The following is a 16,996-nucleotide window of genomic DNA, read 5'->3' on the forward strand; positions in this document are numbered from 1 at the left end:
TTCGATGAAATTGCTGAGCAGACAGGTTAAGACGGATAAAAGGAAGTACTTCTTCACCCAAAGGGTGATTAACATGTGGAATTCACTGCCACAGGAGGTGGTGGCGGCCACAAGTATAGCCACCTTCAAGAGGGGTTTAGATAAAAATATGGAGCACAGGTCCATCAGTGGCTATTAGCCACAGTGTATGGAGCACAGGTCCATCAGTGGCTATTAGCCACAGTGTATGGAGCACAGGTCCATCAGTGGCTATTAGCCACAGTGTATGTGTGTATATAACATTTTTTTGCCACTGTGTGACACAGAGTGTTGGACTTGATGGGCCGTTGGCCTGATCCAACATGGCTTCTCTTATGTTCTTATGTTTCACACAGTGGCCAACCAGTTACTCTGGAGGTCCAACAAGAGGGCATAGTGGCTGAGGTCTGCCCCTGATGTTGCCACTTGGCACTGGGATTCAGAGGTTGACTGCCTCTAAATGTAGAGATTCCCTGTAGTCACCATAGCTAGTAGCCACTGATAAACCTATCCTCTATTAGTCTGTCTAATCCTTTCGAAAGCACCTATGCCTGTGGCCATCCTCCAGCAGTGAATTCCATATTTTAATTGCTCAAGTGCCTATCAGTTTTACCAGATGCCCCTGAAATCTAGTATTTTAGAAAAAGGAGAAAATATTCTCTCTGTCCACTCTCTCTACCTCATGCATAATTTTACAAATCTCTATAACGTCCCCCCTTAGTCAGAGGTCATTGAAAAGAAAAAGACGTGCTGGAGCTCATTAGCACAACTCATTTACATATACCACATACCCCTGACATCACTAGAATGTATATTAAATTATATCAGCTCAGCAAGTGCCTTAAAATGCTTCTCAAATTATAACTGTCATAATAAAAGCTTACTCCCATCATACTTTTAAAATTACTTTCTCCTATGTGGCCACAGTTGCATGATGAAGATTTCATCTGTCTGCTTTATATGTTTTGGTTATTTTCCTACTTTTTTGTGAGTAAAAATATTAGAAAATCTGTCAAATCTTAGAGTTCAGCAAAATTTTCCAAGGAATTTGAACAGTGGAGCCCAGAAGCAAGTATTTGGAGGGGGGGGGGGGGGGTAAGAAAAAAACACAATAAAATTTAGAAGTTCCAGATCTCTGCTCCTGTGACCTGTCCAAAATGAGGCCTGCCCTTAGTCATATCTACCCTAAGCTGGAAAGTTCCAGACTCTTCAGTCTTTCTTCAAGGGAAAGGTTATCTTTTGTTTGAAACAATTTTATTGGTAACATATGGTAATAAATCTATTTCTTACATCTTTAATAACTTCTTTTATCTATTCCATATATTACTTTCTACCTACCCCTCCCCCCGTTACTTGACCCCCGCTGGTGTTATTTACTTAAAATGCTAATATTTAAAGGTACCCTTAACTATTAAAACAAAAATTTATATTCTTCTTCTTTCTAAAACTTAATCATTATCAAAAATTGTCCAATGTCCTTTTATTTGCCACTCTTTTTCTACATATCTTCTAAACTTTTTCCACTCCATCTTAAAAATTTCTAAATCATAGTCTCTTAATATTCTTGTTAATTTGTCCATTTTACTCCATGCCATAACTTTTATAATCCAATCCCATTTCTCTGGTATTTTTTCTTGCTTCCACAACTGCGCATATAATGTCCTAGCAGCTGAAAGCAAGTACCAAATTACAGTTCTATCTTCTTTTGGAAATTTTTCCATTTGTAATCCCAACAGAAAACTCTCTGCAACTTTCTTAAATTCATATCCCAAGATCTTAGAAGTTTCTTGCTGAATCGTGTGCCAATACTTTTTTGCTCTTTCACAAGTCCACCACAAATGGTAGAAAGAACTTTCATGTTTTTTACATGTCCAACATCTATCTGGCATCTTATTGTTCATCTTTGCCAATTTTTTAAGAGTCATATACCATCTATACATCATTTTAAAACAGTTTTCTTTAATACTATGACACGTCGAAAGCTTCATAGAATTCTTCCACAAGTATTCCCAAATTTCCATCTGTATTTCTTTATTTACATTAATTGCCCATTTAATCATTTGAGATTTCACTACTTCATCCTCTGTAGACCATTTTAAAAGTAATGTATATATTTTTGAAATTAATTTTTCATTGTCTCCAAGCAGAACTTTTTCCATTTCTGTTTGCTCCTTCCTTATTCCTTCAGTTTTAATATCATTCTCCACCAAGCTCTTTATTTGTTGCATTTGGAACCAATCATATTTATTATTCAGCTCTTCAGCAGTTTTCAATTCTATTTTGCCACTTTGTATTTTTAATAATTTATTATATGACAACCACTTTTCTTCACCTATCTCAGCCGTAATTTTTATTACTTCAGCTGGCACTATCCATAACAGTCTTCTCTCATCTCCATATTTCTTATATTTCATTCATGTATTTAGCAAATTATTTCTTATATAATAGTGAGAGAGAGAAACGTTCATCGTCTTTTTTCCATAATACAAATACGCGTGTCAGCCAAATTTATTTCTGTGACCTTCCATCACTAAGAGTTTTTTGTTTAACAGCGTTATGCATTCTTTTATCCACACTAAACAAACTGCTTCCTGATATAATTTTAAATTCAGTAGTTGAAATCCACCTCTCTCTTTTGCATCTGTCAAAATTTTCATTTTGATCCTTGGTTTCTTCCCAGCCCACACAAATTCTGAAATTTTTCTTCGCCATTTATCAAATTGTTTACTATTTTTCACAATGGGAATAGTTTGAAACAAATACATTATTCTTGGTAGAATATTCATTTTAATTGCAGCTATTCTACCCAGCAATGACAAATTAAGTTTATTCCATTTTAACATATCTTCATCCATTTTACGCCATAGCTTCTCATAATTATTTTTAAACAGATCAATATTCTTCATTGTTATCTCCACACCCAAATACTTTACCTTGGAGGTACCTTCACAGCCCGTTAGTCTCTATAATTCTTGTTGCTTATTTATTTACATATTTTTACATAGAAGTTTTGATTTTTCTTTATTAATAAAAAATCCCGCCAACTCCCCATATCCTTGTATTTTAGTTAACAACAAAGGTGTGACTTGTATGGGTTTTTCATTTATAAACATTATATCATCTGCAAATGCTCTGTATTTGTACGTAAATCCTTTTATTTTTAATCCTTCTATTTCTTTATCTTCTTGGATCTGCATCAGCAATATTTCAAGAGTCATTATAAACAACAATGGGGAAAGCGGACAACCTAGTCTTGTACCTTTGCTAATTATCATATCTTCTGTAAGATCTGCATTTATACATAGCTTTGCATGTTGTTCAGTGTATATTGCTTTTATTATTCTTATAAAGCTTTCTCCCAGCTCCATTTTCTCCATTACTGCAAACATAAAATCCCAGTTTAAATTGTCAAATGCTTTCTCTGCATCCGCAAAGAATAATGCTACTTCCTTTTCTGGATGTCTTTCATAATATTCTACAATATTTACAATAGTTCTAATATTGTCTCTTATTTGCCTTTTGGGAAGAAACCCCGCTTGATCTTCCTTTATAAAATTTATCAAATGTTGTTTAAGCCGTTCTGCCAAGATTCTTGTATATATTTTATAGTCATTGTTTAATAGCGAAATTGGTCTGTAATTTTTAACATTCATGACATCTCTATCTTCCTTTGGTATCAACGAAATAACAGCTTCCTTCCATGTGTTTGGTATTTTCCCTTTCATTCTTATCATGTTCATCAACTTCTGCAATTTCGGCATTAACTCATCTTTAAAGGTTTTAAAATATTTAGCTGTATATCCATCTTGCCCAGGTGCCTTTCCATTTTTCATTGCATTAATTGCTGCTTCACTTTCTATTTTTTCAATTGGATCATTCAAAACTTTTCGCATATTTTCTGTTAAGGTTTCTATTTAACCAGTTTGGAGACCCAGTTTGGTGTAGTGGTTAAGTGAGCGGACTCTTATCTGGGAGAACCGGGTTTGATTCCCCATTCCTCCACTTGCACCTGCTAGCATGGCCTTGGGTCAGCCATAGATCTGGCAGAGGTTGTCCTTGAAAGGGCAGCTGCTGTGAGAGCCCTCTCCAGCCCCACCCACCTCACAGGGTGTCTGTTGTGGGGGAGGAAGGTAAAGGAGATTGTGAGCCGCTCTGAGACTCTTCGGAGTGGAGGGCGGGATATAAATCCAATATCTTCTTCTTCTTCTATTTTTATCTTTTGTAGATACTCATCCATCTTTTCTTTCTTTATTTTAACACCTTTAAACAACTTGGCATAATACTTAAAAATTCTCTTTTTATTCCCTCTTGGCTAACCACCTCTCCTCCATCTACCACAATTTTATTAATAATTTTATTTTCTCTCTTTTTCTTCAGTTGCCAAGCCAAATACTTTCCAGGTTTATTTGCTCCCTCAAAAGATTTCTGCTGCAGTCTTTTCAAATTCCATTACAATTCTTTATTTAACAAATGTCTCATTTGCGTTTGTAATATTGTAATTTCCCTTATAATTTTCTTTTTCCCTGGCCTCTTTCTCAACTCCCCTTCTTTTTTCTTTATTTCATTTTGAATGTCCAACAGCTGTTTTTCGTTTGCTCTCTTGTCTTTATTATTCAAAGTAATCAATATTCCTCTCATTACTGCTTTATAGGCATCCCAGACAGTTTGAAATTCTATATCCTCTTTGTCATTCACTTGAAAGAAAGCTTTAGTTTCATTTTCTAGGTATGTCTCTATTTCTTTATTCTGTAGTAAATCTTCATTCAATCTCCATGTTCTCAACTTCTTAGACAATTTTGTAATCCACATTATTGGGTTATGATCAGCCACAATTTTGGGTAAAATCTCTATTTTCCTTGTTATAAGACCTAAATCCTTAGTGCCCCACAACATGTCAATTCTAGAAAAAGTTTTATGTCTTGCTGAAAAAAAGGTAAAGTCCTGCACTTCAGGGTTAAATTTCCTCCATATGTCCTCCAAATTTTCTTGTTTGACCAGTTAAAAAAAAGACTTCGGCAATTTTCCTTCTTTGTTATTTTTTTTTCTCCCAGACCTATCCAGTGAATTCTTAATTGTTCCATTAAAGTCTCCCATTATCAAAACTTGGTCATAAGTCAGTTCATCAAATTGTTGTATACTGTCTTTAAAAAAAAGCATCCTTTGCACCATTAGGCGCACACAGTCCCAATAACAACGGTTTTTTTTGCATTTAATATTATTTCTACTGCAACAAATCTTCCATCTTTATCTTTAAATACTAATTTTGGCTCCAATTCTTGTTTAATATAAAAAAATCACTCCCCTTTTCTTCTGTTCAGCCAATGAAAAAAATTCTAACCCCAATTGTTTATTCCATAAAAATTTGTAATCCTTTTGTTTAATGTGCACTTCTTATAAACAAACTATATTACAATTTTGCTTTTTAATCCAATGAAATGTTGCCCTTCTTTTTTGTGGTGAATTTAGTCCATTTACATTCCAAGACAATAATTTGTAATCCATCATGGTTCAAATTTTTTATGTTCTTCATAAAATCTACGCAGTTCCTGTGCATTTGTAATTGTGATTCTTTTCCCCTGAAGTTCAAAGCTCAAACTTTTAGGTATTATCCATCTAAACCTCATTTCATTGTCCCGTAATTTTTCTGTCAGTTTTTTTTATGTTCTATCATTTATCACTTGCCTTGGCAACTCCTTCATAATTCTTACTCTGCTGCCTCCCACTATCAATGTCTTTTCAAAGTTTTTGTTCATGATCTTTCCCAACATTTCTTTTGTCATATATCTTATGACAACATCTCTTGGTAAATTATTTTTCTTGGCATAGAGTGAGTTCACTCTATACATATGATCATGCATATTTTTAGTTTCTTCAGGATCTTCCTCCAAAAATTCTGCAATTATTTTTATTATATATTCTTTCAGGTTACCATCCTCCTTTTCAGGTACTCCTCTCAGATGTATCTGAGTCTCCATCAGTTTGCAGTCATGGATTGTCACTTTTTCTTGTATTTTCAACAAGGTGGAGTCATGTACTTTCATTCTCCCTTCTATCTCCTGCACTTTTTTAGATGTTTCCTCTGTCTCCTTTCTGAGATCTTCCATATCTTTTTAAATCTCTTCTATAATTTCTTTTTTTGATGCAGTTATCATCTCTCTCATGCCTTTCATCATTCTGGCCTCAATTGCCTCTAATTGATCCTGCATTTTCTCCAATGAAGCAGCCCTTGTATGGGTTTGCTTGTGTTCTGACATTTAAAAACACTGAAAATTTTGATCTCACCAATTTGAAATTTGACTATCAAGTTCAAAAGATTAGAGCTTGCTTTTTTACAACAAGCCTAATTTCGCCATCCTCAGAGCTTCCCAGACCGAAATATTGATTTTTAAAGTTTTTAAATCCTTCAAAATGACGGTTGCGACTTTTTGCTTCTCTCTAAAAACATTTTTCCTTTTAAAGGCTTCTAAAGTCCATTATAAACAATATGTCCAATAGTATTTATCCTCTTATCATCATCTCAATTATTTCCAACAGTTTTTAATGTCCCAAACACTTTAAAAATATTATTTTAATTTTGACCTCCTTGCAATGGCCGCCGATGTTTCTCAAGGGTATTATAATCCTAGAGTAGGCTTTTTGTCAGCTACTTCCTGCTCTGCTTGCCACCAAATCTCATTTTCACTGGTAAAGAGATCTCACGATACTTGACGTACTTCCTGTGTTGATTGTATATGCTGCAGGTCTGTGACGATGGTGCTCTTTTTTCAAAACCGCAAGTAGACCAAACAATAAATTCCTTTCCACTTTTTAGCTCTGTCCTTTAAATATACAAAGTCCAAATTTCACCTCTTCCTCCCCCCTTCTTCCAAGCTTTCTAGATTTCCATTTCCCACCTTCTGAATTTATTCTGTTTAACTGTAAATAGTCCTGGAAGGAAAGATAGTAATCTGTACCTTTTCTGCCAATTAACCAGATCCACACCGGTCTTCTGTAGCTTTAGATGTTTAGCAATGTCCAAGAAGGTTAGGATTCTGTCGAGCTTATGTCAAATAAATGACTCTGAGAACTTCTGCAGATGATGAAAATGCAACTCCTCTCCAGAGACCCCTCAAAGGAGCCCCCCCCCCCCAGGACTCCCTTTTAGCCAAGGTAAATCTCCTCAAAGTTTTCTGTGCATATCTTGGACTAATCTCTAACTGAGAAAAGTAGGCAGCAGGCATTAATTTGCCTTCCACTACCCCGAACAGAAGTTCCAGCCTGCTCCCGTTATGAGAAGCAGCTCAGCTCGGCATTTTCCTCCCCCAGAAGTCCACTCAAGGGAAAGGTTTTCCAATATCTAATGTGCACAGCCTTACACATACCAATGCTGAACTTCATTTGCCACATTGCTACCCACTCAGTCAGTTTGCAGAGATCCTCTTGGAGCTCTTCACAGTCAACCTTGGTTTCCACCATACTGAATAATTTTGTATGTCATCTGCAAACCTGGCTACTACACTGTTCACCCAGAAGTCAGACATTTTTGAAATATACAGGGTAGTGTTTGTATTATCAGACTGAGGGGGGAAACAAGGGAGAGAGAAAAGAGAATGAAAGCAGGAGGTGGAGGAAAAAAGAAGCAACTACAGTTTTTGTGGTTCCCATCCTCCCTAACATCTAATTTTACCTTTAATATTGCTATAATAGCACTGTAGCATAATGTTTGTAACACTGAGGTGGCGCTATTCTCAGTAAGTCAGTTACACCTAACAAACCTTTTTGCTGATGCAGCAGGTATGACCGCCCTGCACCACTTAAGGCGACTTATGGAGACCCCAGCCCCTCTTTCAGACTTTGTTTCTTCTTTCTGGTGTTACCTCACAACTACTGAGTAAAGGGGGTGGGTATAATAAGGATTTCTAGTCTCTTCGGGGTTCTCTTTTATTTTCAGATAGACGGATAAATATGTATGTAGGGGACCACTGCTGATTTGCTGCTGATTCCCAAATACTCAGGCACCAGAGAACTTAACAGTTAACCACGGATTTTTATTTACACACAGTCTTCAGCTGGGGGAAAGGGATGTATTGACATAGGCTATTTTGTATCTTGGATGTTCACTGAGGTATCTCAGGGTCCACAGTTCTTATATTCTTCACTTTCCAAACTCTAATTAGGTTGGCCTCTTGGGCTTTATGTGTCTGGTCTCTTGAGTCGACTGGTGTGTCTGCTCCCAGCTCTCCTGACTCCCTCAGACCCACATCTCTCCCTCAGCAACCTTGTTAGTTCTTAAGAGTAGTGTAAATATTTCTGTGACCACTCAGGTCTTTCACCGGGACCCTCGATTGTCACTCTCAGCCACCTGGCTGTCTCCACAGAGCTAACAGCGAGCTTCACTTCACCAGAAGTCTCTTCACAGCTCTCTGTATCAGCTCTCTCTTCAGCACTCCTGCTGACCATCTACTACTCACTTCAACTGTCTCCCTCTGACAGTTGCTGACAGTTGACTCTCCAGCCGTTATCTGTCACTCACTCATCCTGAGAGTTCCGAGCACTCCGGCCCCCACCCTCAGATCACATGACTCAGACTCCCTGATTCCGTAGCTTTTCTATTAACCCTTCCAATTCCGTCACAGCAGGTTTGGACATCATGATTTAGTTTCATTCCTATATTAATAGGTCAAATGAGAGAGCTTGGCACAGGAAGACAATGTGTAAGAATAAATCACTTGGTATGTCTTTATCAGTTTAAGGGAACAACCAAGAGAAGAAAAACTATGCATGATGGTCACATGCACAACAACAGCTCTCTTAAATGTACAAGCTGCACCATTTGTTTCATTGAAGGAAAACTGTCCATGTATACAAAGAAATGTGCACACTGACCTGCTTCCTTCACTGAAATGACTGAGACAGTCCTTGGTGTTGGGGAAACTAATGTAAGAACTGGAAATCCCAAGCCTGAAAACAGGTCACTTTTTCCAAAGATACAAAAAACAGCACTTCATGCTCATATAAGTAGCACTTAGAAACACAACAGTTTTAGCAGGTTGCACATGACTATTTAAACTGGGTATTAGCTTCTACATGAGAGCACAATGTGCACCTCAACCATGGGCTCCTGTAGTGTCAACACTGTATCTATAGAATAACCTGATTTAAATGAGATGCCATCCATGAGAGCCTTCTTTTAGACCACAAAGGTTCTTTGATATGTCCTGCATCAAAATTGGGCCTGAGTGGCCAATGAGAATGGGAAAGAGCTGTCTTATTTATCACTGAATGCTGCCAGGTGGCAGACAAGCAGCAAACCAGGAAATGCAGATGGAATTGTTGCAGGGTCTAGGTAGTGAACCTTGAAACCAGAGCAAAATGAAGATATGGTCAATAATAAATAATAGGTTTTGTCAAGAGGCTCAGAAAACCACCCTTTGATATTTCAGAGGTTGATATCTTTTATACAGCAAAGATCAATTTTTAAAGCATTAGTTTTATAAGACCACTACAGACCTACATCTGTTTCTTTCCAACTGATGCTATAAGGTCTAATTGCAGCTGGGAAGAAGCAACATGCTTACCACATTCCTTTCCTTGTCACTTTGAAAGGCAGTTTCATGATGCTGTCTGGATTCTTTCCCTAGGAAAGAAGCAATATTTCACTTGAATTTCCAAAGCTGTTCATAGTTAGGAGGGTGCAGCAAGCATCTTCAAAAACATACAAATCCAAAAATTCACTGGAGGTAGACCAAGATGGGTAGCTGTGTTACTCTCTTTGTAGCAGTAGAAAAGAGTAAGAGTCCAGTAGCACCTTAAAGACTAACAAAATTTGTGGCAGGGTATGAGCTTTTGTGACTCAGAAAACTCTTACCTTACTAAAAATTTTGTTAGTCTTTTAGGTGCTCCTGGACTCTTGCTCTTTTCAAAAACCTTTTCATCTACCTTTTCAGTCATTACATTTTACCATGCGTATAAGGAGAATGCGCTATACAAAAGCTTCCTGATATGTGCATATCCATTTTGTGTGATAGGGCAACATACGTATTTTCAGCTGCAGTACATGTTAACCAGAACCCAACTGGACAAGGTCAAGAACAGATGTACCATTGAGGAGGACTTGGAGTTGCTCCATCAGCGCCACCCTCTGAATGATCTTCTCAAAAAAGGCAGATCAGAGATGGGACAATAATTGGCAACAGCATTCTTCTCAGCCCTTCTTTTAAAAATAAAATGCATAAGCATCTCCTTTAGCAGCTGAGGAAAAATACCAAGTCAGTAACCTTCTCCTTATAAGATCTGAATAACCAGGATGGACAGAGATCATGATCCTGTCAAAGTGATCCGTAAATGGGCTACACACTTCTATTGATTGAAGTTTACTGCAAGTAGTGTCTAAACAGGAGCATATTTGAGAGATTGTCAACAAAAAAGTTGCAGAAGTGTCACAGTTCAGGGACTCAGACCTAAGAGTCAGCAGATTCTGACCACAAACTAGATGACAAAATGGTAGCAAAGAAGTACAATTTCTTCATTGCTACTATCACTGTCACTCAATGACAAACCACCTCTTCTTCTCACTTGCTTTGAAAGCCCTTTGCTGGAGTCACCATAAATTGGCTGTGACTTGACTGTAATTTATACTAGGGAGGAAGGGGGAGGTATTTAAAAATGCCCCCCTTCCTTCTCCAGAGTCATACTGCCTTGACAGCAGACCTCCACAAGTAGAAAAAAAGCAAATTGCTTTCTCTTCGCTCCTGGAAGCGTGCCATTGCTGTGGCATGACTCTGGGAGGGAGGAGAATGCATTTAAAAATGCCCCCTTCATGAACCCAAACTGGAAAAGTTTGTGGAGGATTATGAACCATGATTTATGAGACCCCATGACCCATAAACCGTCACAAACCTCTGTTTTCCTGGTTGATGCCCATCCCTACTTTACACATATGTCACTGTCACCTCATGGGCCTTTAAGTGACCTCTAGAGTATACTCTGTCAGTTTCACTTAGACTTTTTCACCAGTGCTGCTCTAGTTCTCTCTCAGCCCCCAACTCTGTAGTAAACCATGGTACTAGATTTCAACTCAAAGACTGGGGTGAGGGCACCAAGAGGCAATCTTATCAACAACTTCTAGGTGCTTTGTGTTCTAAGCTCCTACTGAGACCTCTAAAGAGCTTTTTGCCATCTTAAAATTTCCAAAAGCATTCCAGAACCCAGTACATAGGATCCATTAGTCTCCGTGATGAGCCACTTTAATTGCCCCCCCGTCAAAGCCACCCAAAATCCACAGAGAGATGGTGCTGTCTTGGACCTGCAATTCCTCAATTCTCCCCTTCCTTGGCTTTTAGGCTGTGAGCAAGCAAGAGGCTGTAGTGTCAGGTCACTTGAAAGGGACCCTCTTTTATATCTTTCCCATAAACTATCACCAATCAGAACCTCATGGTTGCGCCTAAACAACTCCAGTGGTCTGATTCACTGAAAGAGGGGTTTCTGTGCATGCATGTGCATGGAATAACTGCTTTCTCTTCCCAAATCAAACTGCATATTTGGTATCTCTGCACTGTTTAGATGAGGTTTAACAGCTGCCTGCAATCTTTACAAGAGACAAGATCTTCCCCGATTTCGCACACAGCTTACCCCACGGTCACGTTCCTGTTCTCTGCGCAGTGTCCGTCGAATTTCCCACTATCTGCATCGGAGTTACAGGAAGTGCCGCGGCTTTTGCGTAGTGAATGTAAACTGAGTTTTAGAGGTTTATGTTTGCTATGTGAAAGCTGCGACACTTCCTGTAACTCCAGCGCACATAGTGGGAAATCTGACGGACACTGTGCAGAGAACAGGAACGTGACCACGTGGTAAACTGTGTGAGAAATCAGTACTTTATTACTAATAAACACTCTCTACAGACTAATAGAGCAGAGTATAGAAATATGAACAGACACAGCAGAACATAATATAGGTGATGCAGAGAACTAGTAAAATAAAAAGTTAAAAATCATACTGTAAATTACACTGGATTACTGAGCTATCTTGGCATTTCTCTTCAAGAAATGGACACAGGCCAGCAGGAACAATAAACAAATATATGACCTTTGCATTTGTGCAGACTTCCCACTGTTCTCACCATTCCCATGAAATTGACAAGCTTATACTGAGTAAGCTGAACATTTAACTCTTTTCTCCTCAGCATGGAGGGATTCTGTGTGACCAATTTGGCACAGGACTTACCCCCCTTCCCATCAAGATTCCACATCATGCAGTACTGTTTTTTTTCAAGCTCTAGGCCATGATAATAACAGTAACCCATCTTGCCTTTTCCTGACAGAATGCTACAGCCCAAACTGAAGAAGCAGTTTGAAGTGAATTGTGGGCAGTTCGTATACATGTATATGTTGGACAACTCGAAATGAGGATTTGAGAAAGGCAATTTCTACAATTGAGTTAAACAATCTTTGAGAAAGACCTGCCAAAATGGACTTATACTGGACTTTTGTTGGATCATGAATTACAGGCAGAGAATTCTAAGATAGAGAGTCCAAGGTCAACTCTAATAAGATGACTATTTAATTTTGAGTTGAATTATAAAGTTCTGTTGTGGGAGAATCATAATTTTGTATGGACCGTTGAATTTAAGATGAACAAAATTTAAGACAAATAATTTAAGACGAACAAAAATATTACATGTTTCCATAGGACATATATTTATTCAGTTATTTACACATTATAGGATTAATCCATATATTAAAATTCATAGAGTTGATCTTAGTTTCATTCCTAAATTTAACCCACTTCTGAGTCTTTTCCTCGCCTATTTCTAATAATGGTTTTAGTTGAAAAGCTTCATAATAAAAAAGAAATACTTAAAAAAACCCAATTTATTAGAGATATGGTTTCCCTTTCTTGAATTTGTGAATACAAATGCCTCTGCTGATGATGTTATACCTCCCATGCTTTTCCTTCCATCACAATAAATGGGGTTAATAACATTATTTTAAGTTCTTAGCTGTGTTTTGATGGCTCTTGATAATTGAGTGTTCTTTGTACATGTTCAGAAATTCTATATTTTTAAACATATTTTATCATTGTTTTGATGTTTTTAATTAATAATTAAGAGAAAGTCAAAAGATATTTGTTAACCTTTTTTCTTTCATTTTTGACATATGTATAGATCTCTTGAGAGAGCTTAATGCAAAACACATAGCGGTTATTAATATTTTGGAATAAAATTTTCTTCCCACTGCACCTTTTTCTTCATCTTTTCCATCTGTAAAGCAGGTTGTTGTGTTATTCAGGGAATCCCATATTCCCCTGCCACAGGAGGTATAGCAATCACCTGTGCATTGAAGACATAGTAATCAGTCCATGTCACTAGGTCATTGCAGTAGCCAGGATAACAATATGACTGTACAATAGTCACCAAAAGCTATGCTACTGTAGCTGCTGTAATATTGATGCCATTCCTGTGACAGCTGAACGCCATCAGGGAGAAAGCAGGGGACAGTATTACAAATGCTGGAATATATTTAGACACACACACACCCCCTTGGTCAGACTGGGGAGAAGTCCTACATTATTATTTGTGAACTCTGTGATGGAGAGTACAGAGAAGAGGAGGATTGTGAGTGGAGCTATGAACGAGGCATGAGAAAATAATTAGAACCATCACACTGTGTTACACAAGCTTTCTGTAGTGAAAAAGGTAGGTGGTTCCCAAAGGCAGAAACTTCTCTTCGGTAGGAAAAAGAAATGATCTAACAATATCAGTGCAAACACAGAACAGCAAAACAATGGCAAGCTTAATATTTCTCTCCATTTATTGCAGTGTCAAGGGGGCTAAACATATCAAGGAGGAACTCTGATATTCTGCAACATGCAACTATAGCAAGAACATCTATAAAACATTTAGTGGGCAATGCAATTATTACATTTCTCTTCATCAGGCTCACTCTGTAACTTCTATTCATTTCAGCCTTTTTGAAGGATCATGCCCACCTTTTCTTAGGAAAATGAATGATTAATCCATTTGCTTAATCTGCAGGACTATATAGCCATTCCACTTTCACCAAATCAAAAATACTCTCTACACATAAAAACAGCTTCTTGTTTTCCCAGAAAGTATTACAGATTCTGAAGCGTCACCCATCATTCAGTCATATCCATGAGGAGAAATTAAAATGGCTAGCATGCTGAGCTACCCACAAAGGCATTCTAATGCCATTCCTTGAACAGATTAAATAGGTATGATTAAATTGGCATGTGAGAAACGGTATCCTAGAGAGTTTTCTATGGACAAAACCTCTTAATGTGCTGTTACCAAGCATTCATAATCAATGTGTAGTTTTAAGTGAGCACCTAGCCACACAGTTTCAGTTCCAGAAACCAGTTCTATGAATCAATATTATGAATCAACTAGTAACATGTTTGAGTTCCATGCCCTCCCAATCCATTAAAGGCCCAGCAAAACAACAGGATGCTACTTGATAAGAGCTTCATGAGCAACATGAATAAGCACCAAATGAATCCCTATGCTGCAATTGAGGGATTTTGATATGTTGTACAGGTAGTATGATGTGTATACAGAATATTCCAGCCTAATTCAGTGGAGATATGTGATTTTTCCTTACTGAAATACATGGAAAAGCTTGCACAGTCAACAGAGATGCAAATGCAACAAAGCCCCAGTGTAGGCACAGAATTCTTGTTTGTTGTTAGACACTATGTAAAAATATAGTAGGTTGTCTAAATATTGTATCCCAAACAATCTGGGAGATAATATGCTATCCAATATGTTGGGAGATACACATGCACCAGATTTCAAACAAAGACTTTTATTTGTCCAGTCAATTCAAGCAACATTTCTTTGTTGTTGTTCAGTCACACAGTCGAGTTCAACTCTTTGCGACCCCATGGACCCTCACGCCAGGCTGTCTTCCACCATCCTCCGAAGTCTGCTCAAATTCGTGTTTATTACATCAGTAACGCTGTCCAGCCATCTCATTTTTTTGCTGTCCCTTTCTTCTTTTGCCTTCTGTCTTTCCCAGCATCAGGATCTTCTCCAGTGAGTGCTCCCTTCTCTTGACAAAACTCCATTAGCCTTTGCCCGGCTTCATTTTGTTCTCCAAGGCCAAACTTGCAAGTTGTTCTGGTTACCTTTAGACTTCCCACTTCAGCATTCCAGTCCCCTATGATAAGGAGTACATCTTTTTTTGGTGTTAATTCTAGAAGGTGTTGTAGATCTTCGTAGAACTTGTCCACTTCAGCCTCTTCCTCATCAGTAGTTGGGCCATAGGATTACTGTGATATTGAATGGTTTGCCTTGGATATGGACCGATATCATTCTGTCATTTTTGAGATTGTATCCCATTACTGCCTTCCTCACTCTCCTGTTAATTATAAAGGCCACACCATTTCTCCTACGGGACTTTTGCCCACAATAATAGATGTAGTGATCCTCTGAGTTAAATTCACCCATTCCCATCCATTTTAGTTCGCTGATGTCAATGTTCAGTCTTGCCATCTCATTTGACTACATCCAGTTTACCTTGATTCATAGATCTTACATTCCATGTTCCAATGCAGTATTGTTCTTTGCGCATCAGATTGTTCTTTCACCATCAGACACATCCACAGCTGAGCATCCTTTCGGCTTTGGCCCAGCTGCTTCACTCTTTCTGTGGTTACTTGGACTTGCCCTCCGCTCTTCCCCAGTACCATATTTGGCACCTTCTGACCTGAGGGGCTCATCTTCCAGCACCATATCTTTTAGCCTTTTGTTACTGTCCATGTGGTTTTCTTGGCAAGGATACTGGAGTGGGTTGCAATTTCCTTCTCCAATGGATTGCATTTTGTCTGGGTTCTCAGCTGTGGCCTGTCCATCTTGGGTGGCCCTGCATGGCATAGCCCACAGCCTCACTGAACCGTGCAAGCCCTATCGCCACGTCAAGGCAGCAATCCATGAAAGGGGCAACATTTCTATTCAAGTATAAAATGCAGATCAATTTAAGAAGGCTATTTTCATTTATTTGCTTCATTCATTTATAACCTGTCTTATTTACTGAGACTCAAGGTGGATTGGTGATGGAAAGTGCTCTCAAATCACACAGCAACCCCAGAGGGTTTTCAAGACAGGAGACACAGAACCTGTTTGCCATTGCCTACCTCTGTGTAACAGCCCTGGATGTCCTTGGTAGTCCCTCATCCAAGTATTAACCATGGTCACCTCTGCTTAGCGTCTGAAAGTTGATGAGGTTAGGCTAGTCTGTGCCATCCATATCAGCCAAGTGTTTTACACAAACTTTAAAAATTCAGACCACACATGGCATGGTTGAGAGATTGGTGTAAACTGGACAATAAGAGACTGCTGATTATTGAAGGTGCTGGCCTGGGTGAAGGTTGGCACAACTATATGTGGTATCATGTTCCTGCAAAAACGGGTCTCTTTTTTAGACATGAGATAAGAAGATCCTTGTATAAGATTTGGAGTGATATCAAGCTACAATATTCCTATACTCCCAAGTGGATATCACCGATTGAAGCTTTGACTCATCCCAATTTGTATAACTGGGACAGCCCACAGGACTATGCATATTTATTGAATGACCAAAATGAACTGATTGAAGAAGAGATTAGTAAGCTAAGTTGGTGGCTCCAATGCCAACTGAGATCAAGATTCCGGGCTGATAAAGAAAAAGGCTTCGGGAACACACAAATTGAGCTAGATCTGATTATAGAATCCAAGCAGAAGATGATCTCCAAGGTGTACGATTGGTTGCTACAAATTAAGATGAGTGATGAAGTGGTGAAGGAAGCATGGATTCGTTGGCTCAAAGATTTTGGTTATAACATAGATTTAGAGGAATGGGAGAAATTATGGAAACAGAATTTAAAGCTGATAAGACCAGCAGATCTTAAAGAAAACTTATACAAAATGGTATACAGGTGGTATCTTACACCTGATAGATTGGCAAAAATTTACCCTACATATTCTAACAAGTGTTGGAAATGT

At 38.3% G+C, this 16,996-nt stretch overlaps 1 protein-coding gene across 1 annotated transcript in view; it reads right to left on the bottom strand.

Moving 5' to 3' along the window:
- The window catches only part of LOC132570118 (F-box/LRR-repeat protein 2-like), a 102,115-nt gene that overhangs the window by 74,257 nt on the left and 10,862 nt on the right, over nucleotides 1–16,996 (bottom strand). Inside the window, exon 4 of the mRNA XM_060236551.1 lies at nucleotides 9,576–9,634. Within this exon, the coding sequence (XP_060092534.1) occupies nucleotides 9,576–9,634 (59 nt within the window). The remainder of the gene's footprint in view (nucleotides 1–9,575; nucleotides 9,635–16,996) is intronic.

Source organism: Heteronotia binoei, chromosome 4 (genome assembly GCF_032191835.1).
Source record: "Heteronotia binoei isolate CCM8104 ecotype False Entrance Well chromosome 4, APGP_CSIRO_Hbin_v1, whole genome shotgun sequence".
Taxonomy (NCBI): domain Eukaryota; kingdom Metazoa; phylum Chordata; class Lepidosauria; order Squamata; family Gekkonidae; genus Heteronotia; species Heteronotia binoei.